Source organism: Chenopodium quinoa, unplaced genomic scaffold (genome assembly GCF_001683475.1).
Source record: "Chenopodium quinoa cultivar QQ74 unplaced genomic scaffold, ASM168347v1, whole genome shotgun sequence".
In the NCBI taxonomy this organism is placed as follows: Eukaryota; Viridiplantae; Streptophyta; class Magnoliopsida; order Caryophyllales; family Amaranthaceae; genus Chenopodium; species Chenopodium quinoa.
The window spans coordinates 69,855-92,586 of NW_018744111.1; the positions used below are offsets into that span (position 1 = coordinate 69,855).

The 22,732-nt window shown below is 36.4% G+C and overlaps 3 protein-coding genes and 2 long non-coding RNA genes across 5 annotated transcripts; 3 read left to right on the forward strand and 2 right to left on the reverse strand.

Annotated features, from left to right (window-relative positions):
* Positions 1–1,113: 1,113 nt before the first annotated feature.
* Positions 1,114–4,181, reverse strand: LOC110692430 (ent-kaurenoic acid oxidase 1-like). Its single transcript, XM_021869426.1, has 8 exons — positions 3,557–4,181; positions 2,861–3,347; positions 2,516–2,779; positions 2,307–2,396; positions 2,104–2,182; positions 1,889–1,995; positions 1,677–1,795; positions 1,114–1,577 (listed from the first exon to the last, which is right to left on the reverse strand). The coding sequence occupies exons 1-8, from the start codon at positions 3,790–3,792 to the stop codon at positions 1,484–1,486; spliced, it is 1,476 nt and encodes a 491-aa protein (XP_021725118.1). The 5' UTR covers positions 3,793–4,181; the 3' UTR covers positions 1,114–1,483.
* A 1,272-nt stretch (positions 4,182–5,453) lies between these two features.
* Positions 5,454–6,065, forward strand: LOC110692382. The gene has a single exon (XM_021869382.1). It carries the CDS (start codon positions 5,454–5,456, stop codon positions 6,063–6,065), a length of 612 nt encoding a protein of 203 aa, XP_021725074.1.
* A 3,296-nt stretch (positions 6,066–9,361) lies between these two features.
* On the forward strand, positions 9,362–9,823 carry LOC110692383. Its single transcript, XM_021869383.1, has one exon. The coding sequence runs from the start codon at positions 9,362–9,364 to the stop codon at positions 9,821–9,823; it is 462 nt and encodes a 153-aa protein (XP_021725075.1).
* A 5,505-nt stretch (positions 9,824–15,328) lies between these two features.
* Positions 15,329–18,253, reverse strand: LOC110692408. Its single transcript, XR_002505453.1, has 2 exons — positions 18,120–18,253; positions 15,329–15,799 (listed from the first exon to the last, which is right to left on the reverse strand). It is a non-coding gene; the product is annotated as an uncharacterized LOC110692408 (long non-coding RNA).
* Positions 18,254–18,393: 140 nt separating this feature from the next.
* LOC110692409 lies at positions 18,394–21,451 on the forward strand. Its single transcript, XR_002505454.1, has 3 exons — positions 18,394–19,255; positions 19,360–19,430; positions 20,877–21,451. It is a non-coding gene; the product is annotated as an uncharacterized LOC110692409 (long non-coding RNA).
* Positions 21,452–22,732: the final 1,281 nt, after the last annotated feature.

A 22,732-nucleotide genomic window follows, 5' to 3' on the forward strand; every position in this document is an offset into this window, starting at 1 on the left:
CCCTTATTATTAAGGGTAGGTAAGATAAGGAAAATCGTTCGATACGTTATTCAAAGCTATTTATTAATAAATAATAGAGTCATGAGTCAAAGGTAAGTTGGCTTGTGTTGTATGACGAGCAGTTAAGCGTTAGCTGAAGTTACTCAGAAGCTGTTTATTGGTGTTTCTCGGAACTAATTCAGCATCGAGCCTCATCTCAGTTGAAGTTCCTTGGAAATATTTTTGAAGTTTCTAGGAGTTTTTTCAACTCGAGCGTTTTAGCTGAAGGTCATCGAAAATGTTTTCTGATATTTATCGGTACTTTTTCAGCTTAAGGCTCGTCTCAACTAAAGTTCCTCGTGATTATTTTTTGATGTTTCTTGGAACTATTTTAACTCGAGCCTTGTCTAAAGATCCTCAAAATTGTCATTTGAAGTTTATCAGAGCAAGTTTGGCTCGAGCCTTGTCTTAGATGAAGTTCATTCCTTGGTATTTTTCTTAGAAGTTCCTCAAAAAATTGAAATCAAACCCAACTTATTTTTCAAGTGGAATTGGGTTTGAGGGCTAGTTATTTGGGTACTAAAATGGTCTTACCTATTTTCGTCCAAATATATAATCTCCACCCTAGTATGCCAAAAGGAGATCAAAGACCCCACATGACCCTAATAAGCCAAATGCCCTACTATGGCCCATTATTGTCCATCCATGCACCACTATATATTCCCCTCTTAGGGAAAACGTAAAAGGAGAGGTCACTCATACTCCTAAAATGACCATCCTCCCTCTTTCTCTCCCCCCCCCCCCCCCCCCCAAAAAAAAAAAAAAAAAAAAAATTCTCAAGTATTCATTATATGGCATCTAACTTGGCCGTTGAAAGCCCCGCCACAAGATAATTCCTAGGCCCCTAGCAAATTTTGCAGGTCCACACGTTCCCAAATCTGAGGCCCACGAGCAGGTCCTCGTGGCCCGGGAAGTCAACTTTTTGCCGAAACACGTGATATATGATCTTGATATTCTTGATTTACAGTAGCCCACATATTGATGAATTTCTAAAATAATAAGCAACATGAACATGATGAGAACGATATGAAATATTTGGTTGTATAGACTCCTACCATTTTTATGAAGGAAGAAGTTATTATTATTTTTTTTTCATGGTCAAAGTATAAGGAATTGGATGAACAAAATTAATCCAAAGATATAATGGGTTAAGATTTACACTCATAATAGTAGCTACAATTTTACTGTAACTATTGAATAACCTTCGTTATGTTATTATATATGTTTTATCATTGCTTGGTTTGTACACAACAACGTACACGCGAAAGAACATGATGGATAAAATTGACCGAACATGAAACTCGATGAGGAGGCCCAGGTTTATCACAGAGATAAACAAAATATCTTAATGGCAAATTTGTGATTACAACCCTAGGTTTCTGTGTCAACTCTATAAAAAAGAATAAAAACAAAGTACATAAAGATGAACACTATAATGTGGTACTTATGGCATTCTCCTAATTTTGGCGAGACAATTGTCAACAGGTCTTGAGATTGGTAAGTATTTTACAGGACATCCAGGATCAATTCTCTCCAACCTGCACATTAAGCATTACTAGTAAAACATTCTGCAGTAGCGGCGAAAGGCAATCAAAACAACATTGACAAACAAAAATATCAGTTAGAAGCAATCATACTTGTAGTTAAGGAGGAAGTAGTGAAGGAAGATACAGACTTCAAGTTTGGCTAAATCGCGGCCAGGACACATCCTACTTCCAGCTCCAAACGGAATGAAATTTGCTCTTATTTTTGGATCCTGCCCAAAAAAATGCAATCTTATATTTTTGTAAACTTTATTATATATGAATCAAATTTGGAGCTGAGATATTGATTGATGTATAGTACTTACATCCCATCTAGAAGGGTTAAATTCCTTGGAATTGAGAAATTTGTCAGAATTTAAGTGAGCACTTCTTAGCCAGGGCAATATCCTCCAACCCTTAGGTACAGTGAAACCTTTATCAAGCAAAGAAAATTATATCAGTTCGCTTATATGTCAGATACATAGCTGTATCTGATCTATATTAAACCAAGTAGAACCAAAGAATTTTCGGTAGCACTAACCATTGATTTTAACATCCTTGGTTGCCTCTCGAAAAAGTGTAAATGAGATGTTAACCACGCGTAGTGTCTCATCAATGATCTTAAAGGAACCGTAAACATAATTATGGTTAGTCATTATTAAAATTAAACCATTTTTGCTTCAAACAGCATATGAAGAATTATCCATTTGTTTGTTTAATTATATTGTTTATCATGTACAATACCTTGGATAGATACTCCATTTGTCTGGTCTCTTTCAATGTCAGTCCTTTCTGATTTGGCGGCCGTTTGCTTACAATATGCTCTTGTTCTTCCTGGTATCATGGCAAAATCAAAAACTTCAATTCTAAATACAAAGAAAATTTGAACATGTTTATTGAAAGTTGAGATACTCGTATAGTCGTATGTAAGTAAGGCACACTGTGACACTAACCTTGGCTCTTTGGAAGACCTCGGGGTGATCTTCTAAGAGCACAACTGCCCACATAGCTGCATGACCAGAAGATTCATGTCCGGCATTTAAAAACATGATGATTAAGTCTACAATCTCCTCATCGCTCAATTTACCCCCATTCTCATCTTCGATTCCCATCAACATATCCAACATATCCTTCTTTTCTACTTGTCTATTTGCCAATTGTTCTAGCCTTCTTGTATCTACGACGCCCTGAAACATTTTCTGCAAGTTCTTCCTAGCCTAATTCAAAAATTACAGGTTAAAAAAAATCGAAAGAGAGTGAAGTTCGAAAGGATGCTGAAAAATCCAGAGTTTACTAACCTTAAGGGCGTTGTGATAAGCAAAGCCCGGCAGGTCAATAGCCATAGACTTCAGTCCATGATTCAAAGTAGTGTACTCCTTTTCCAAGGCCTCCAGGATGGAATGATCAGTACTCGTTTCACCCACCATAACATACATGATCACCTTAAAAGCAATCTTCCTCATCTCAGTTAAGAACTCGATTGGTCTCGACATGCCAGCCCATTCCTCAAGTGAAGTGATTGTGATTTCTTCAATGTGCTTGAGGTAAATGGACAATGCCTCTTGGCCACTAAGGGCAGCCGTGGTAAGCCTTCGAAGTCGCTTGTGTTCTTCCGGGGTAATGCCATGAAATGCCTTTTTCCCCATGAGTTTGGTGATTGATTCAGGGAAACCAGGCCCAAAAGTTGCATCATCTGACAAAACTTTTTTGCAGGATTTAGGTGTTGTTACTATGACACAGGGTTTTCCAAACATTACAGCTCTGTATATTCCTGTAGGCCCAAATCTGTAAATTTTTATCCAAACATGTCAATAATATAGTCAATAACAGATTAGAATAAGTCCACTTATTCATTATACTAAAAGTTACATGTACAAGTGTACAACATAGATGTTAACTTAACTAAGGGACATTTCAAAAAGGAATACGCTATAAACAGAACAACAAGAGTAACCGAACAATAGAAATATCGAGTTAGAGTGACAAAGAGAGACCTTTGGGCAAGGGTGGAGATGAAGGAATCAGGGTTATCGGACTTAAAGGCCTTAAGGAAAGATAATTGAGTGCCAATGGAAGGCCATCCCATATCACCAGGAGGAAGTTGTCCTCTCATTTTGCCTAAACTCCTCACATAAAACCACTCATTTGCATTTTTTAGGAGCCCAAAAAATGCCAATAAACCTCCTAAAATAACAGTTAACACCATCCAAACTGACCACCCTATCTCCATTTAATTTCCTACAATCAAAAAAGTTCGAAATATTTTTTTGTTTGATGATTTTTTTTTTCGATTGAAGAAAACTAGTTCATATAAGATGATTGGTTTTCTTTGTATGTTGTAACTTGAATTTATGTTCAATATATGTAGCCTGTATTTATAGTTAAGAAACATGTACTATTGTAATATTTTTTTATGTGTAACATATGCTTGTAATTCTAGTATCAAATATATGCATGATATGGTGACAATGGTGTATAAATATCTGATACGTTTGTGACATACATGAATCAACCTCTGAAAATACTAAAAATCTTAAAACTTTAAAAAAAATTAAAAAAAAAAAAATATTGAATATAATCAGATACTTTACGACCTTGGACGATTAGGGTGGAATTAATAATTATAATTTATAAGGTGTTGGTTGAAATTGATTAAGAAATCAGATATTCTGATGTTATTATCGTGTAAGTAGAGTATACATCAGACGATCAGAGTATAAGACTCCTTTAAAAATCAAAAATAATAACAAGGTCGCTCTAATTAAGACGTATTGTTAAATCATATCATATGATTAAGATATTTGATGCCAAATATTATTTCTTAATTAGATTAGAAAATGACGATGATTATGACTTTACGCGAATGAATGAGGTCACAATTTTGTTTATAATTTATAAAATAAATTCTGTATATTTTATATAATAATGGGTCCATAGCTCAGTGGTAGAGCAATTAGGTCACCGGTTCGAACCCGGTTGGGCCCTACATAAATAATTTTTGATTTCTTTTGATACAGAATCTTAAAGTAATAACAAAAAAAAAACCTCACCAATACCATACCTTAACTCTCTCGATCCTATTAATCCAAAAATCTTTTGTATAAAGTGATTGAAAAAGTAAAATAGAATTACCTATTTAATCAACTATAGCTTCTTTTTTTTTTTTTTTTTTCCGGATACACTCAAGGGAAATTCCTTCATGATCAAAGATACTCCATGACCATGTTATTGAATAAGGCAAGCCTTATTTGGTTAAAAAAGATAATATTTAAATCTTAACACAATAAGAGAAAATATATTAAGTAGCTAAAGCCAAACATTCAAGTACAACCATCACACTATATGTTGAGAATACTCTAGAAGCTACGCATGCCACATCAGCAGAATCAAGAATGAAGGAAGAATCTGTTATAACAACTTGATGATCTGGCAAAGTTGTTATAACCAACTTCTTACTTAAAGAATTTCTTTCCTGCTATTTTACACATTGATGTATATATAGTTAGCTTTAATCTTTTTTTCTATTCATCCAATTAATACACAATTTTTCGCTTCTTCCAAATATTCTCTCTCAATTCATTTTCTGCCATTGTTGAATGCTCAAGCTTGCTGCTGGAACTTCTAACATGGTATCAGAGCAGGTTTAGCTCGTTGCGCTTCTTCTGCAAAGTTGATCATCTCCGGTTTGTTCTTCAATTTTTCATTCTTCTACATTTGCTTGACGTTTTTCTGGAGAATTGAAATTCTTCTTTGATCTTCAATTGTTGCTCATTCTTCATAGATCGATTGCTGGAATAGTTCTGTTTGATTGATAATTGTTCTTGATTGATTCTTCTTGAATTAGTTTCCTCAATTTATTTTTTTTTTAAGAAAATTACTTCTGATTCAACTATGGATAGTACAAATGTTAGAATGCCTTTCTTAGATCCTTCACAAGATCATATATCTCCTTTCTATTTGCATCCTTCGGATAACCCTGGTATGAAACTTGTTTCTGAAAAGTTTAATGGCATTGGTTATGGTGATTGGAAAAGATCTATGTTGATTAGTTTGTCAGCTAAGAACAAACTAGGTTTTGTTGATGGTTCAATTGAGAAACCTACTGATTCTAACTTCTTGAGAGCTTGGGAACGATGTAATAGCATGATCATATCCTGGATATTAGGAGTATTAGATCACAATTTGGCTAGAAGTGTTCTGTATTTTGGTACAGCAAGAGAAATTTGGGTAAACCTTGAGGAGAGATATGGTGCTTCTTCTGGCACTGTACTCTATGCTCTTGAACAAGCAATTAATGAACTAGAACAAGGTGTTGATGGTATTTCTACTTTTTACACCAAAATCAAGAGATTATGGGATCAATTAGACGATGTGGATCCTCTTCCAATATGTCAATGTACAAACTGCAATTGCAACATTGTTCAGAAGATGCTCAAATCTCAACAGGACAAAAGACTTGTTCAATTCTTGATGAAGCACAATGATGGTTTTGAAGTAGTATGAGGTAGTATATTGTTAATGCAACCTCTTCCTGTGATATCTCATGCATACAGACTTTTAATGCAAGAAGAGAAACACAAGAAGCTGTATAAGGAACATAGAGAATCAGTTCCAGAAGATGTTATGGCTTTGAATGTGAATAGAGGAAAACCACAAGAAAGATGGAATAACAGATCAAGGCAGACTGTTTTTCATAATAATAACAATAATTTTCAGGCTCAGAAGTTCAATGTTGGTGCAGAAGGTGTTCAGATAACTGTAAACTACTATTGTGATCACTGCAAAATGCCAGGTCATAGCATGAAAAGATGTTACAAGTTGAATGGCTATCCACAGAATTTCAAGAACAAGAAAATTGCTGCAAATGTTCATAGTGGTGACCATTTCAATTCAACTGATGAGCAGGGAAGATTGATTATACCACCAGCACAAGCTCAACAATACCTAGAGTTTTTGGCTACTCAAAGCAACAATCAAGAATCTGAAGAATCTAGAGTTTCTGGCTGCAAATCTGCTAATGTAGCAGGTAAAATTTGCCTATTATCCTCTGTTGTCAATAGTTGGATAATAGACAGTGGCGCCACTGACCATATCTGTCATGACAAATCTTTGTTTGTAAGTTGGCATGAACTACATGGTAATGACAATTATATTACCATCCCTGATGGAAGAAGAGTAAATCTCACACATAAAGGAAATGTTCAGTTAAACTCTGAAATCATTTTAAGGAATGTTTTATATGTTCCTGATTTTAGGTTTAACCTCATTTCTATACCTAAAATCTGTCTGGATCTAAAGTGTACTGCAGTGTTCACTGATAATACATGTATTCTCCAAAGTTCTTCAATGAAGCCTCAATTTCTTGGTAAACTCAGAAATGGACTTTACTATCTTGAAGACAGCTTGCTTCATCAAAATCAATGTCAACAGAACATGGCAGCTGTTACAATTTCTGAAGATCAAGTCAATAATACCAAGCTTTGGCATTTAAGAATGGGTCATCTACCTGTTTCTCAGCTTAGGTATGTTCCTGTATTTTCTAATAAATTGCAGAAACCTTGTTTAGGCAGTGATTTTTGTCAAATTTGTCCTGCTTCAAGACAACCTAGGATGTCTTTTTCCCCTAGTTCAATAAAAACTACTTGTGCTTTCCAATTGTTACATCTGGAAGTTTGGGGACCTTATAAAGTCCATGCTCATACTGGTTGCAATATATTTCTCACCCTTGTTGATGATTTTACAAGAATGACTTGGGTTTTCTTCATGAAACAAAAATCTGATGCTATTTCTGTTTTCTCAAATTTTTTGAGTTTTATTGAAAATCAGTTCAATTTACATGTAAAGTCAGTCAGATCAGATAATGCTCTTGAGTTATGTGAAGGAAAGATGAAAGTTCTATTTCTTATCAAGGGTATAGAACATCAAAGAAGCTGTCCAGACACACCCCAGCAGAATGGAGTGGTAGAGAGAAAACATAGACATTTGTTAGAGACCTCTAGAGCTCTTTATTTTCAGTCTAAACTACCTGTAAAGTTCTGGAATGAATGTGTCCTTTGTGTTGTTCACTTAATAAACAGAATGCCATTATAGGTTCTTCATAATAAGAGTCCTTATGAGTTATTATTTGGGAGAGCTCCAGACATTGATCACTTGAGAGTTTTTGGTTGCTTATGCTTTGTTTCTACTCTCCAGCAAGGTAGAACTAAGTTAGATCCTAAGGCTCAACCTCATGTTTTTATTGGTTATTCTCCTGGTCAAAAGGGATATAAGGTCTTAGATTTGGCTACTCATAAAATCCACATGTCTAAAGATGTTGTGTTTAAAGAACACCATTATCCCTTCCATTTTTCATCACTCACAACATCATCCTCACCTTCACCATTTTTCCTACCAATTGTCACAGAATTCACCCCTATTTTTGATGATAATCTACCAGATATTTTCATTTTACATAGTCAAGAACCTTCTCATCCTCCTTCTCCTCCTCCTTCTCCTCCTTCTTCTCTTTCTCCTCATTCTCCTCACTCTCCTCCTTCTTCTCTTTCTCCTCCTCCTGTTCCTACTCTCAACAGAACAGATAGAATCAGGAAACCTCCATCTTGGCACACTGATTACCTTTGTAATACTACTACTACTTCTCACAGTCCTCCATATTGGTGCAATTTGATTCATTTTTCAGACACTCCCTCCTCTCATCATGCTTTTGTTTGCATGACTGAAACTTTACTTGAACCTACCACTTATGCTGAAGCTGCACAAGATCCAAGATGGGTTGCAGCAATGACTAAGGAGTTACAGGCTTTAGAGAACAACAAAACATGGGTTGTGATGGATCTCCCAGTTGGTAAAAAGGCCATAGGCTGCAAATAGGTTTACAAGATCAAGCTTAAAGTTGATGGGTCTGTTGAAAGATTTAAGGCCAGATTAGTTGCAAAGGGTTTCACTCAGAAATTTGGTATTGATTTCACTGAAACTTGTAGTCCAGTGGTTAAAATGGCTACTGTCAGGTGTGTCATTGCCTTAGCAGCTAGCAGGGGTTGGACTTTCTATCAGTTGGATGTGAATAACGCTTTTCTTCATGGTGATCTTCATGAAGTAGTCTACATGAAACCTCATGAAGGTTATTCTATCAATCCAGGAAAGGTTTGCAGACTGATGAAATCTCTCTATGGCTTAAAGCAGGCTTCTAGGCAATGGTTTGCAAAACTCTTGTCTGAGCTGCATTTCTTGGGTTTTGTTCAATCCAAGAATGATTATTCTTTGTTTCTCAAGTGGAACAAGGATCTTCTTACCATTGTTGCAGTCTATGTAGATGATGTGATACTCACTGGTAGTGACTGTTCTGGTATTAAAAATTCGAGGATTCATTTGGATCAGGTTTTCAGCATTAAAGATCTTGGTATTCTTCACTATTTCTTGGGCATTGAAATTGGCTACCTGCCTACTGGAATTTGCTTAACTCAGAAGAAATTCACAAGAGAACTTTTGGCAGAATGTGGTATTAGTTCTCTCAGATCAGCTGTTACTCCATTACCCCTTAATCTGAAGCTCAATGCCTCTGATGGAGATCTTCTGCAAAGTTGATCATCTCTGGTTTGTTCTTCAATTTTTCATTCTTCTACATTTGCTTGACGTTTTTCTGGAGAATTGAAATTCTTCTTTGATCTTCAATTGTTGCTCATTCTTCATAGATCGATTGCTGGAATAGTTCTGTTTGATTGATAATTGTTCTTGATTGATTCTTCTTGAATTAGTTTTCTCAGTTTTTTTTTTTTAAGAAAATTACTTCTGATTCAACTATGGATAGTACAAATGTTAGAATGCCTTTCTTAGATCCTTCACAAGATCATATATCTCCTTTCTATTTGCATCCTTTGGATAACCCTGGTATGAAACTTGTTTCTGAAAAGTTTAATGGCACTGGTTATGGTGATTGGAAAAGATCTATGTTGATTAGTTTGTCAGCTAAGAACAAACTAGGTTTTGTTGATGGTTCAATTGAGAAACCTACTGATTCTAACTTCTTGAGAGCTGGGGAACGATGTAATAGCATGATCATATCCTGGATATTAGGAGTATTGGATCACAATTTGGCTAGAAGTGTTCTGTATTTTGGTACAGCAAGAGAAATTTGGGTAAACCTTGAGGAGAGATATGGTGCTTCTTCTGGCACTGTACTCTATGCTCTTGAACAAGCAATTAATGAACTAGAACAAGGTGTTGATGATATTTCTACTTTTTACACCAAAATCAAGAGATAGAGAGCCGACTCCGCATCCTAAATCAAAGGAGGGGAAGCGGCCCTTGATTGATCTTACAAAGATCCAATTCCCTGAGATAGGGACAAGGAAGGTCATTCGGCACATCCAGCCAGATGGCACAAAGAAGACTTACTCTGATGCCCGGATATTGATCCAGTAGAAGAAGTTTCAACAACTGTTTGAGTCGACTTCAACGTCGAATTACTCAAATAGCTTAGAATACCTTAATGAGGTATTCGCAATCAAACCGAGAGGGTTTGTTAGGCAGCCTGTCCGTCCACTCTGGCCCTAGATAATCCATTCGGCTCCGTATGTGCCTCAGCAGCCATACATGTCGTATGGATAACCTTGCATGCAACCGGCCCTCTTTGGGGGGCATGCGGCACAAAACATCCAACCTTTGGACTGGAAGCTCCGTCTGCTAAAACTTGAGGAACAATCTTCTGTGTTCTCCAAGGAAATAACCGAGGCGGCACATCCCGCCAAGGTTAAAAATGTTATGGTAGGTACTTGTGATGGTACCACCAACCCAGAAGATCACCTCATGGCTTGCACCAACCTCATGTATTTACAGGGGTTGGATGATGTCGCATGGTGTCGATGCTTCCAGGCCACATTGAAGGGCGTCGTCCAACGATGGTTCAACAACCTGCCAGCCGGATGCATCAACAACTTCAAGACGCTTGCATACTTGTTTGCTTCCAACTTCTCTATGAACATCCCTGCTTAGAAAAACAAGTCTTGACTTAGGTGCAATACAGCAGGGAGATAGAGAAGGGCTACGATCATATATCAGGCGGTTCAATCCGATGAGAATTCAGATTCAAGGGTTGTCTGATAAAGTGGCATATACAGACTTCTTCAAAGGTCTGAAAGAGGGGTCGACCTTTAAATTCGACCTCGTGAGAAAGAGGGTTTCTACCCTCCAAGAAGCTCTGACAAAAAAGAGAGTCGGTCATCACAGCCGGCTAAACATGAATAAAGTAAAAAGAGAAAAGAGATTTGGGCGGCATACAGATATGAGCAGCCGTCCCAGAAGAAAAAGAAGGATTCTAAATCGTACATCCCAATGTACGAGTTTAACAAGGACTGTTATTCCATCCTCATGGAGATCAAAGACCGGGTGACCATTGAGAAGCCGGCTGCTATGAAAGGTTCTGCCAAAAATCGGAACAAAAATAAGTATTGTCACTTCCATGAGGACATTGGCCACGACACCAAATAGTCTCAGCGGCTGTTGGACCGTCTGGTTGATAAAGGAGTGCTAAACTCCTATGTTTTGAAATACAAGGTGACCCTGCAGAAAAACCATGGACAGCCGTCCAAAAAGAAGGCCTAACTTGCTAATAGTTCAGGCACTGATGAAGAACCGATCTATACCATAGCAAGCGGCTTTGCTGGAGGCGGCTCAACCATCCGGGGTACCAAGGACTACATCAGGCGGCTGGATGTCAGCTCAGTTGATGAGGGGAAGACGTCCAAGGACACTTTCCCTAAAGTTATCATCAATGAGAAATATAGTCATCACTTAGAAAGATAGGGGAAAGGTCAGGAGGCATGTACAAGGTATCTCATCCCTTAGTTGGTTTTGGGGGTGGAGTTGTGCATCCGGTAGGCCGGATAGACCTACCCATTCGGCTAGAGGATAAGGGAGAAGGACGCCACATGGTGGTCCGTTTCTTGGTTGTTGAAGAACTGACCACCTATAACTTGATATTGGGTCGTCTTACTCTAAACGAGTCCAAGGCTGTCATCATTCCTTCTCTTATGCTTCTAAAATTTGAGAGGGATGATGGATCTGTTGGCTCCCTAAGAGGAAACCAGAAGACGGCAAGAGAGTGTTATCTCTCAGACGTCAAGCCCACTGTGTTCGCATTCGGCCATAGTGAGGAAACAATAGATCTTGATGAAATCAAGAAAGTCGCGCCTGCTCCAACAACAACCAGAAAAAAAAAAAGATAGGCCGACCAGTAGGTGGCCATGAAAAAAGAAAATCAATAACAATCACTGACCGGAGAACGGCCGGATGAACTCTGTCCCAGACGTGAACACATTGATATCACCCTAGATGACACACGTCCGGATCGTACTGTTAAGGTGGGGACGATTGCTTTTGCAAAACTGGGTGTAGACTTGCACAATTTATTGAAAGAGTTCAAAGACATTTTTGCCTTTGAAGTGGATGAGATGCTAGGCATCAGCCCGGATCTACTACTAGAAATAGGCCGATTTCCGACGGACCAGTTCCGACGGACATGTTTTTCCGTCGTAAATTCCGACGGATTTTTATTCCGTCGGAAATTTATGACGGATTTCCTACGGAACAAAAATCCATCGGAATTTATGGGCTTTCCGACAGAATATTCCGTCGGAAACTTAATGTTTCGACGGAAATAAAATCCGTCGGAAATTTCCGACGGAATATTCCGTCGAAAACTTAATGTTTCGACAGAAATAAAATCCGTCGGAAAATAATTAAATAATAATAAAAAATACAAACCTAAAACCACGGTCATACATACCCCCCTTTTCATTTCTCATTTCTCTCTCCTTTCTCTTCGCCTCTCTTTCCCCTCTCCTTCTCTCGTTTCTCTGTCCTCTCCTCTCCTCTTTCCCTCTCCTCTCCTTTTTCCTCTTCTCTTTCTTCTTCCATCTTCTTTCCCTTCTCCTCTACTGTCTCAACAACAACAATGGCTACCCACCCACCGTCAACAACAACAACGGCTACCCACCCACCGTCAACAACAACAACGACTACCCACCGTCAACAACAACAACCACAACCACCGTTAACAACCACAACGACCGAGCGACAACCAACATCAACACCAACAATAACGGCGTAACAACCACCGTCATTCACTTTCAAGGTTTTTGTTTTGTAGATCTAGTTTTAATTTAGTTTAGATTGTAGATCTAGTTAATTTTTTATGTAATTGTAATATTAATTATAAATTTGATTAGATAATTGTATTTCCTTTAATTTTTGTTGTTTAATTATCATTTTTTTTTCATTTTTTTTAGAAATTCTAATTAAAAATGTAGATCTACTGATTTTGATTTTTTTGTGTGGTATTTTTCGATTATGTTGTGTTAATTTTCATATTTTTGGCCTAATTTATGTTTTTTTGGGGTTAAATTCGTTTTTTTGGGGTAAATGTTTGGTGTGGTGGTGTCGGTGGTGGTGTGTGAGGGTGGGATAGGGGCTGGTGTGGGTGGTATCGATGGTGGTAGTTGGTGGATTTGGTTTAACTTTCGGTTAGGTTTACGGCCGTTGGTGGTTTGTTGTGGGTTAGAGTTAGGTGGGTTAAGGGTTAGGTGGTGGGTGTGGTGGGTTACGGTGGTGGGTGTGGCGGGTTAAGGTCGTGGGTCTGGTTACGGTGGTGGGTCTGGTTAAGGTAGTGGGTTTGGGTGAGGTGGGTGTTTTTTTTTATTTTTTTTCAGCATTTTCCGACGGAATTCCCGTCGGGAATTTTCGACAGAATTGAATCCGTCGGAAGTTTCCGATGGATTTTTCCGGTGCCGGAAAACCTCTTCCGACGAATGTATTCCGTCGGAAACAACTTTCCGATGGAATTTCCGATGAAAAAGGTCATTTTTCCTACAAAACATTTTCCGACAACCGGTTCCGACGGAAATTCCGTCGGAAACACCTTTTCTATCGGAAAACAGGATGTTTCCGACGGAATTTCTCCGTCGGAAATGGGCTGTTTTCTAGTAGTGGATCTAGCCGTCCACAAACTCGTTGTGGATCCCAAAAGGAAGCCAGTTAGGCAAAAGAAAAGAAACCATGGCGTGGAAAGAAGTCAGGCGGCATCCGCCGAAGTCAAAAAGCTGTTAGACGTTGGGTTCATTCGGTAGTGTTACTTCCCAGATTGGGTTGCCAATGTTGTACTTGTCAAAAAGACGAACGGAACCTGGCGCATGTGTGTTGATTACACAGATTTGAACAAGGCATGTCCAAAGGATAGCTATCCTCTTCTAAAGATCGACAGTTTGGTCGACTCTACAACCAGCCATGCCTTGATGAGCTTTATAGACGCCTACTCAGGCTTTCACCATATTCCTCGGTGGAAGAAAGATCAAGAGAAAACGACATTCTCCGTTATTTTGCAGGTATAGGCGTCTGAAATCCAGTCTTGGTGTTGTAACTCTTCCGAGGGACACATAAAACCCCGAAACCCATATTATTCCATCCAAAAGCATGTAGATTACTTAGAACAAATTTAATAAGGTAATATATTATCATATAAGATGCAAAGACTTACAAAGTACATAGATATATAAATATTATCTTTATTTATCAAGAGGACAAAATTTTCTTCTTTTGCATTTCTGGCCTAGGTTCAATTTTTGAAAAGAAGACCGAGATCAAGGAGTTAATCATTTCATTATGACATCTCGTATGTCTGGTTTCTAGTTGCTAGTTGCTACAACCTATTGCCACATTCAAAAGGTTCCTTACAGTTAGGGGTGAGCAAAAAATCAGGGTACCCTGAATCAGAACCGGAACTAGAAACTGTAAGTTCCGGAATCGGAACCTGTACAAGGTTTCGGTTCCGGGTAGCAAAATGGAGAACCTGTTGTAACAGGTTCCGGTTCAGGTTCTCAAGTTTTTGGAACCAAAACCTGTAGGCTACCCTGTAACTTGTTAAAAGTATCACTTAATTTTAAATTATACACCAATTCTAATTTTTAAATAATAAATGTCAAAATCACAATTATAAATATACGTATTAAATTTGTTAGATAACTCTTATTAGTTTGTTTATTTTTTGAGTTGTAAACATTATAAATTAGTGACCAACAAGTTTTTTTTATTAAAAAAAATCTGCAAAAAGTTAGTAAGTTTATTACAAGATAGGGTACCTTGAATTTTTACAAGAACTTGTTCAACAGGTTCCGGTTCTGGTTCCCATTTTGAGAAACCTGTTGCAACAGGTTCTGGTTCCAATTCTAAGAATTTTTACAGGGTACCCTGTTATGCTCACCCCTACTTACAGTTGAATTGCTCCTGCACATTGATTGGTCGTGAGAGCTCATCGTCGCCGGTTTCTATTTTGGTCCTTTAAGTTTATTTCGTTTGATTTTTAATAATTTCATGCTTCTTGTCAATAATTTTTTTTTTGTTAAAAAAAAAATAAAAAAAAACATCCACGAATTACGTCAATGTCTGCCAATTCAGTGCAAGTGAAATCGTTTCAGACAGTAAGGTTAAAAGGTTATACTATCTTGACGCAAATCTCAAATATTATATTTGGTTTACATTACATTACTTACAATTATTTTCATCTAAAAAATTATAGGCTCTACTTCTGTTTGTTTTCAATAAAAAAAACAATCAATTTTCAAAAAAGTGTTTCACTAGTATATTACTCTGATAGCGAACACCATTAGACTATAAGAGTAGGAAGGTTTTGTGCCTCACCATATTTCCAGTAGCAAATAAATAATTTCCAAGAACTTTTACCAGAATCGCAATTATATACAAGTATAACAAAAAAAGAACCAAATCAAATATAACAATCTTATCATATCACACAAATCATACACAACTTGCAATAACACATAATGTACATGTCTAATGGTCAAACTTTCAAGACTTAGTCAAAGAAAGCTAAAGCAGTAAACTGTATCTTTCCAACAAGATATAATACACATCATCTGTGCTATCAATATATCATTCATAGATGACCATTTGCTGGAAGTGCAATCTTGTCCGGTGAAGGTACATACGAGATCGAGATCAACTCTGACCTAAGCTCTTCTTCTTTATCAGCACCTGTCACCGAAGCAGCACCATGATCATTTGTAGGTTCCTTGCCAGATTCGGAACTGAGAATATCAGGTAGAGACTTGGACTTAAGTTTTTCTGGTAGAGACTCAGAAATTGCAATAAGCAATTCTCTGGCCAGATCCAAAGAAACCTCCTTGCCAAGTGATGGGTTTTCAGCCATACACAGTCTGTTTTACTTCCTGAACAAAACAGGAAAGATCAAAATCAATCATTGAATAAGTTGAACACAGAAAATCAAATTCAACTATGGAAAGTGTACATTAGGTTAAATGAAGATAAACACTCTCATTTCATACAGATTGAAGATTTTCTACACAATACAATTGCAACACCCCTATACTTTTTTTCATTTATTATTATTATAATTTCTTTATACGTTAACTAATGCACTAAAAATCTCAAAGGAAACAATGAAAGCAATAGTGATTACAGGGACCACAGATAATATATTACATCTTCTGTAAGTAGCAAAGAGGCCGATTCAACTTATAGGATAATAATAAAAAAAATAACTGCATAACTATTAATAACAATTTTCACAAACCTATTATTCTTCTAGGAGTTCAAACATATAACACACTTTGCAAAGAACTTCTGAAACAATTCAACTGATAAAGGTGGATCACAAAGTGGGGACTTACAAGCAGAGCAATAAAGTACAAGCTCAGATACCTAGTAACTTAAGACATTGCACTTGGCTGAGGTTTAAGATCACAAAAAAAAAAAAAGAGCAAAATCTGAGCTTTATGCATGTTCTACAACAAAGAGAACCAGAAAAGATTACTTTGTATATTTCACACTTGCCTGTGTAAGTATATGAGGCTAATTTTGTACAAGAACATTCAAAATAGATGATTCAAGTAAAGCAAGCACAATCACCAACAACTTCATAACTATAATACCCACAATACCAAGATAAATCAACCAGGGTAAATCATTGTTTTAAAAAATATATAAAACCTAAAAACCAATCAAATTAGCTACACAAACTCTTATACAAACAGTGCAACATACTTTTTACAGCTTAAAATAATCACCAATAAAAAACAAACTAAAACCACAAGCAAAAGTAAACAGTGGCACCCTTTATTACCATAATTGTCAAGCCTGACTATCTAAGGAAAAGACGTTAATCCCAAGTACCTGTTGATAATCAATTGATTGTCTTCACAAATACCAGAATAGACCAGCCTTATAGCTAATGTTCATGAACCCGCACAAGCTGGCACTACAAACTTAATTCGAGTACTAGGCACACTACATATAACTCCACACACCTTTAAGTGTTCTTTTGCAGCACATATATAAAATCACTAAGTAAACCATCTAATTCTTCACCACCTCAGATTGTGGAACCAGAAATAATTATTGCCTATAGGCCATTACTTGTGCCACTTGGGAACTAAACAAGCTAAACACAGAATAGAACAAACAATTGTGACAAAAATCACACTCACAAAAGGAAGTGTTAATGTAATAATGTATCTATGGTAGTTAAAAAAAATGATCAATTTCAGGGAAATTTTAGTAAAATTACTACTGAGCAATTACTTTTACAATTTTTTTTTTACGAACAATTTGACAAAATACATAGACCAACCATTTTAAACAATCCCAAAAAAGAATTCTTATTCCTCCACTCTTAAACCTAGGCCAGGCAATCCATAAGTACATCCAAATTCGCAATGGTGTATATTTTGTCCATATTCATCAAAAATTGCATTTGACAAAAAGTCGATCAATTTGCTCATGAAAAGGAAATACAATTGAGGAGGGACATGAGCCGTGACGCCCTAGAAATCAATCAAGATCTGCCGCCACATCAAGCAATGATCTAAAACCCAAAATCAACTAAAAATAGGAAGTAAATGAATGTAAAAAAACCTACTATAGTGTCTCAATACCTTATTTCTACTACCTTGATCTTAGTCCATGACTAAATCTAGAACGAACCCTATCAATTATTGATAACTTTTTCGACGAAAACGACCTGCTAAACTTTTTACTCAATTCATCAAAAAAATCCAAACAAACAAACAAAATTCATATGCCCCCACTCCAACTTGAGAAATAAACAACACATCAATATTAAACCACTGTAGATCATACACCAACAGACCCACATCATAAAATTGAGATATAAACATTAATTAAACCTAATAATAATATCATACTATGAAACCATCAATTAAAAAAATCACTAATAATAAGTTAATCTTTCCAAAAATTCGCTTCTTTTTCCAGCAAAACCCCAACAAATCAATCAATCATAAAAACCCTTAAAAATTATATCAAATCCCAAGAATAGAGCAGCAAGATATCAATCACAATCGATTAATCCAATTATATACAACAGTACTTCGTTCTTTAACTATTTTTGCAGCATGTGATCGATTTACGAGATTCAGTAACATCAGAAATAGCAAGAAATTTTATAATTTGACAAAAAAAATAAATTGAAAAAAAATTTACAAAATTGGGAGAGATGGGTGAACGCACCTTTGGTAAGATGGTTGTAAATTGCAGAGAATGAAGAGAAGAAGGATACGATAAAGACTTTTGTTTGACAATTCAAACACGATGTCTTTGTCTGAAAGAATTTTCTAGAATTTCGCTTTTATTTCCTATTTTGCCTTTTTTGGTGGGTTTCAATGCCTTTTATTTATGGTTAAATTAATGAATGGATAATAATTTTTTGATAGGTGCCGTCAAAAATTAATGTCATTACGTATGGGGAAGTTTAATAACATATCGCATAGCCTGTGCAATGTATAGGTTATTCCTGTTAGTTAAACTTTCTCGTTAACGACATCTCTCACATGCGAAATACTACATTGTCAACACCAAAAAAAAAAAAAAAAAAAAAATTACCCCTACTCATCACCCTTTCTTTATGATTAATTAAATATATCCATGCATCATACAAATTAAAAATTAGACAACGTCCTACATTATCAAATATTCAAAATTGGGGAAAAGAAAGGCAAGAGAAACAGAATTTCAACCTTATTTAAATTCGTACCAATTATAAACTTTGTCGAAAAAAAAAAATCAATCATAAGCCGTAATCAACTAATTAACTTATTAAACCATATGTTTACCAATCAACAAAAGCCCAAACATTAGAGCAAAATGAACTTTAAAAATTCTAGAAAAATAAGAGCAAAGAAGCAAGAGCCTTTTACTCCCTCCGTCCCATAATACTTGGGACGTTGGGATGGACACGTAATTTAAGGAAATTATAAGTGGGTCAACTTAAAACATTGGTTTATTATGTAAAATATTCTCTTTTATATTTTTATATTGTAAGAAAAGAACAAGTGGGGTGGAAGTGGAGTAGGTGAGGAGAGAAAAAATGAGAGAAAATATTATTTTATTAATGGTCTCATTCTATATTTAATAACGTGTCAAGTATTGTGGGACGGACGAAAATAAGAACTGTGTCAAGTAAATTTCACGTAAGCCTAAGCGCGAATAGTTGCCGGAACTCTCCTAAGTAAAAACTTTTTCCGGCGGATATATGTGAAAGCTTTTTCCTGAACTTTCCTCGAAGAATTGAGCCTGCTGGGTATAATTTTCTCTGTGTTTCAGACAAGAATTTGTTAAACTTGCGCGGATTCTAAATTTAAGTTCAGGTAATTGTATTTTCGTGGCTTGTATAGAATTTCTAGGGTTTTTTCAGTTAACCTGGGCGAATTCATTGCATATTACAATTTAATTTAGTTTTGTTAATCTGTAGGAATGTCAATAGGTGTTGATGTATCGTCGCGGCTAATAGTAATTGATAGCTCAGAGGTGGAAGAAATTATTGTATGTGTACTTTGCTTAATTTTAGTTATTTTTTTCGATTTTCAAGTCTGAATATAAATAGGGAAATTTCGGGAATAATTTCGGGGATGAATTTGAACGGCTCTGAAACTCGTGAGGAAGTTTTGCAGTGTTTAATTCTAAAGACAATGGACGCAACCCACATTATAATTAATCAGTTTCCAATTTTGTATCAAGTTTTCTAGGCTTTATCTGCTTCCCCAGTTTATAAAGAAGTTTCCCATAAAGTAGAAGGTAGGAGTGGATGGATGATATTGATGAAGTAATTATGATGAATGTTTTTTGATAAATCTGCCATAGAATTGAAGTAAGAGTAGATAATTGAAATGGATAAAAGAGGAGGAAGAATAGACCAATATACCTTGTAGATTATTCCATTATTATGTTTTTGTTTTTGAATAGGATTTGAATATGATGTATTAATGTATGTTTATGAATATCTTAAAAGGTTTAAAGAAAATGGATCTGTTTAGCTATATACTCAATGTGGAATATATATGATAGTTTGGATTGTTAGAAAAGAAATTTGTAAATTTTGAAGTGTATAATTGATGAGATGTACCTAAAAATGTCCAACATTAATAGAGAGCAGTAAGATTGTGTTGGATTTTTGATGGTGGAAGCCTGCTATATTCATTATATAATCTCCAAAAGTTTATCTATGATGTTTGCTTGTTATCTGAATTACATCTTTCAGTCTTGTAGCTTCTTATTTTTTTGATATATTGATATTGTTGATGATAGATGAAACTGGTGGAGTATATAATTGTTGATATTGTTGATGATAGATGAAACTGGTGGAGTATATATATTTGATATGTTGATATTGTTAATGAGAGATGAAACTGGTGGAGTATATATTTTTGATATGTTAATGTTTATGTTGTATAGAAATCTATCAATATATATTTTCAGAATGCTGGAAGATAAACCTTTGAAACCTTTATGTTTTCAGGAGCTCCTTCAAACCTTTCAGAGTATTCATCTTTTAGCCAATCCATTCCATAAACTTAAATTAAATGTCTTCTTTGACAACATTGTCTCGTATGAATAAAGCTGTTGTGATGAATTTATTTTGGAGTATTGTTTCTCTCTAACAATCTGCTGTCTGCAAACTACTAGAGCAGTTTGCTTGCCAAAACTTTTCTGTAAATAATCCTTATATAAAATTAGGTTGCCTGAAACCTCAATGTGCATCATAGACAATATTAACATAACTACGTCGTGTCTCAGAAACGTTTGGTACTCCTGTAATTTGGATAATTGGGCAATTTGATGACTTAGTGTTGGTCACTATTTGATGAATTCAATGTATTGTATTGAAATTGTAGATCATGAATTTGTTGTATTAAGTTGTTAACTTGAAATCTTCTTTATTCTCTTTTTTTTTTTTTTTTTTTTTTTTTTTTTTTTGACGTGTTAAAATAGTTAAACAATTACAAAATGGAAAAAGAAGTAAGACTAGAAGAAGTTATAGCTTATAGCAGCAAGTTGATGTGACCGGTGAACTCTGCTTCGGTCAACTTTATGGATGCTACCAACCTTAGCAAATAAGAGGCAATCCTTCAATTCTGACAAATCTGCACTTGGCCTGAAAGTCCCATATCTAGGATTTGTTGAACAAGAAAGCTTCGTGTTTGCTGAACTCTGCTTCGGTCAATTTTATGGATGCTACACCAGGAGAAACTCTTTCCAAGAAGTGCAATTTGTTGTAGGGTCCATAAGAGTTGTATATCCTTCGAAACTTGTAGCAAATATTAGATTATGTGAAATCTTGTTGGCGTGTACTATTATAAGAAATTTTGTTTGATTTTGTAAAAGAAAGGTTTGGGCAAGAATGTGTCAATATCCATTCTCTATTATGGATATATTACCTAGGAAAATCTTGCTCCTAAATTTCCCATGTATAGTCTTTAATTGAACAAATAAATTTCCCATGTATCTACCTAAAAGTTAATTTGGAGGATATTCCACATAATTTCCAATAAATTATTATTAAAGTATTTATTTACTTTATGTCTTTTAGTACAATCCATCAATAATATACTTTTTTAAATTTTCAATTAATCAATTAACTTATACTACTAAAACATTTATACTTGAATTCAATAGCTAAGAAAGAACCAAAAGAGTGAGAAGTCATTTTTTTTTCCTAAATTGTAAACTTAAATCATGATTAGGTAATATATCGTCCTTCACATCGTTTCATATATGTGTTTATCGTCTCTTAGACAATTCATCGTCATTGATTATGGGGATTTTTCCCGCCACGTGGACTAATGATATCCTGTCATGTGTCATCCACGTGGACCAATCAGAGTCCGCCATGTGTCACCTCGTGAGAGGTCTAAGGTGGACCAATCAGGTCACGGCACGTGGCAGGTAGAATTGCCAACTGAGCATGTGGCCTCCTACGGCCCAAAGTTCCAGGCAATGCCCAATCAGCCCTAGGTTTACTAAAACCTACTATTGGGCACGTTTTCCAAGACCCTATAAAAGGGAGATGTTTCTCTCCTAGTAACATATATTCAGATATATTCAATACACATTAACTCTGCATCAGAGAAAGTTAGACACCTGACACCCCAAACCGAGCAATTATACATTGCAGATCCTCTCTTGGAATCCGAGAGAGACCCTTTACTTTCCGCACTTCACTCCTCAAACATGTTCTAACTTGATCGTTGGAGGCGGAGCTCCCACCCCCCGGAGTCTCCGTTGTTTTGCAGGTACAGGTGTCCAGAAAGTCAGACTTGGAATTGTAACTCTCCCGAAGGACATCAAAAAACCCCGAAACATTTGGCGTCGTCTGTGGGGAGAGTACTTCAAAGATGACTTCACAAGAACCTGTACCACCTCTTAATGAGAAGCGGCCTACGGCCGACGTCCAGGTCTTCTCAGACCAAGATACGGATGACGACTATTAAGTCGCCACCCATACGGCCCCTGACGGGTCCCTCAGGACAAGGCACATCCGTCCCACCGAAAGGAGGGAACGGAACACTAACCAGGCAGACCTTAGTGAAACAGTCGGTCAGCCGACAGGTCAGCCTCAAGCGGCGGAAGGATCCACCCCCATCACTAGAAACGACCTCATGACCCTTATGACAAGTTTCAAAGGGGAAATAAAGGATGTTATTGATAAACGGACGGTTATCCCTTCTAAAGAACAGTCGGCCAAGAAACCCTCTTATTCTGGGAGGAAAAAGCCGGTCCAAGACCGAGAGGCCACTCCTTACCCTAAACCAAGGGAGGGACGAAAGCCTTTGATAAACCTGGCTGGA

Excerpts from the sequence above, each read along its gene's own strand:
- LOC110692430 (XM_021869426.1), bottom strand. The coding sequence starts at position 3,792 with ATGGAGATAGGGTGGTCAGTTTGGATGGTGTTAACTGTTATTTTAGGA. Across the intron at positions 1,996-2,103 it reads CAAGGATGTTAAAATCAATG|GTTTCACTGTACCTAAGGGT; the intron begins GTTAGTGCTACC and ends TGCTTGATAAAG. Across the intron at positions 1,578-1,676 it reads TACTTCCTCCTTAACTACAA|GTTGGAGAGAATTGATCCTG; the intron begins GTATGATTGCTT and ends CTTAATGTGCAG.
- LOC110692382 (XM_021869382.1), top strand. The coding sequence starts at position 5,454 with ATGGATAGTACAAATGTTAGAATGCCTTTCTTAGATCCTTCACAAGAT.
- LOC110692383 (XM_021869383.1), top strand. The coding sequence starts at position 9,362 with ATGGATAGTACAAATGTTAGAATGCCTTTCTTAGATCCTTCACAAGAT.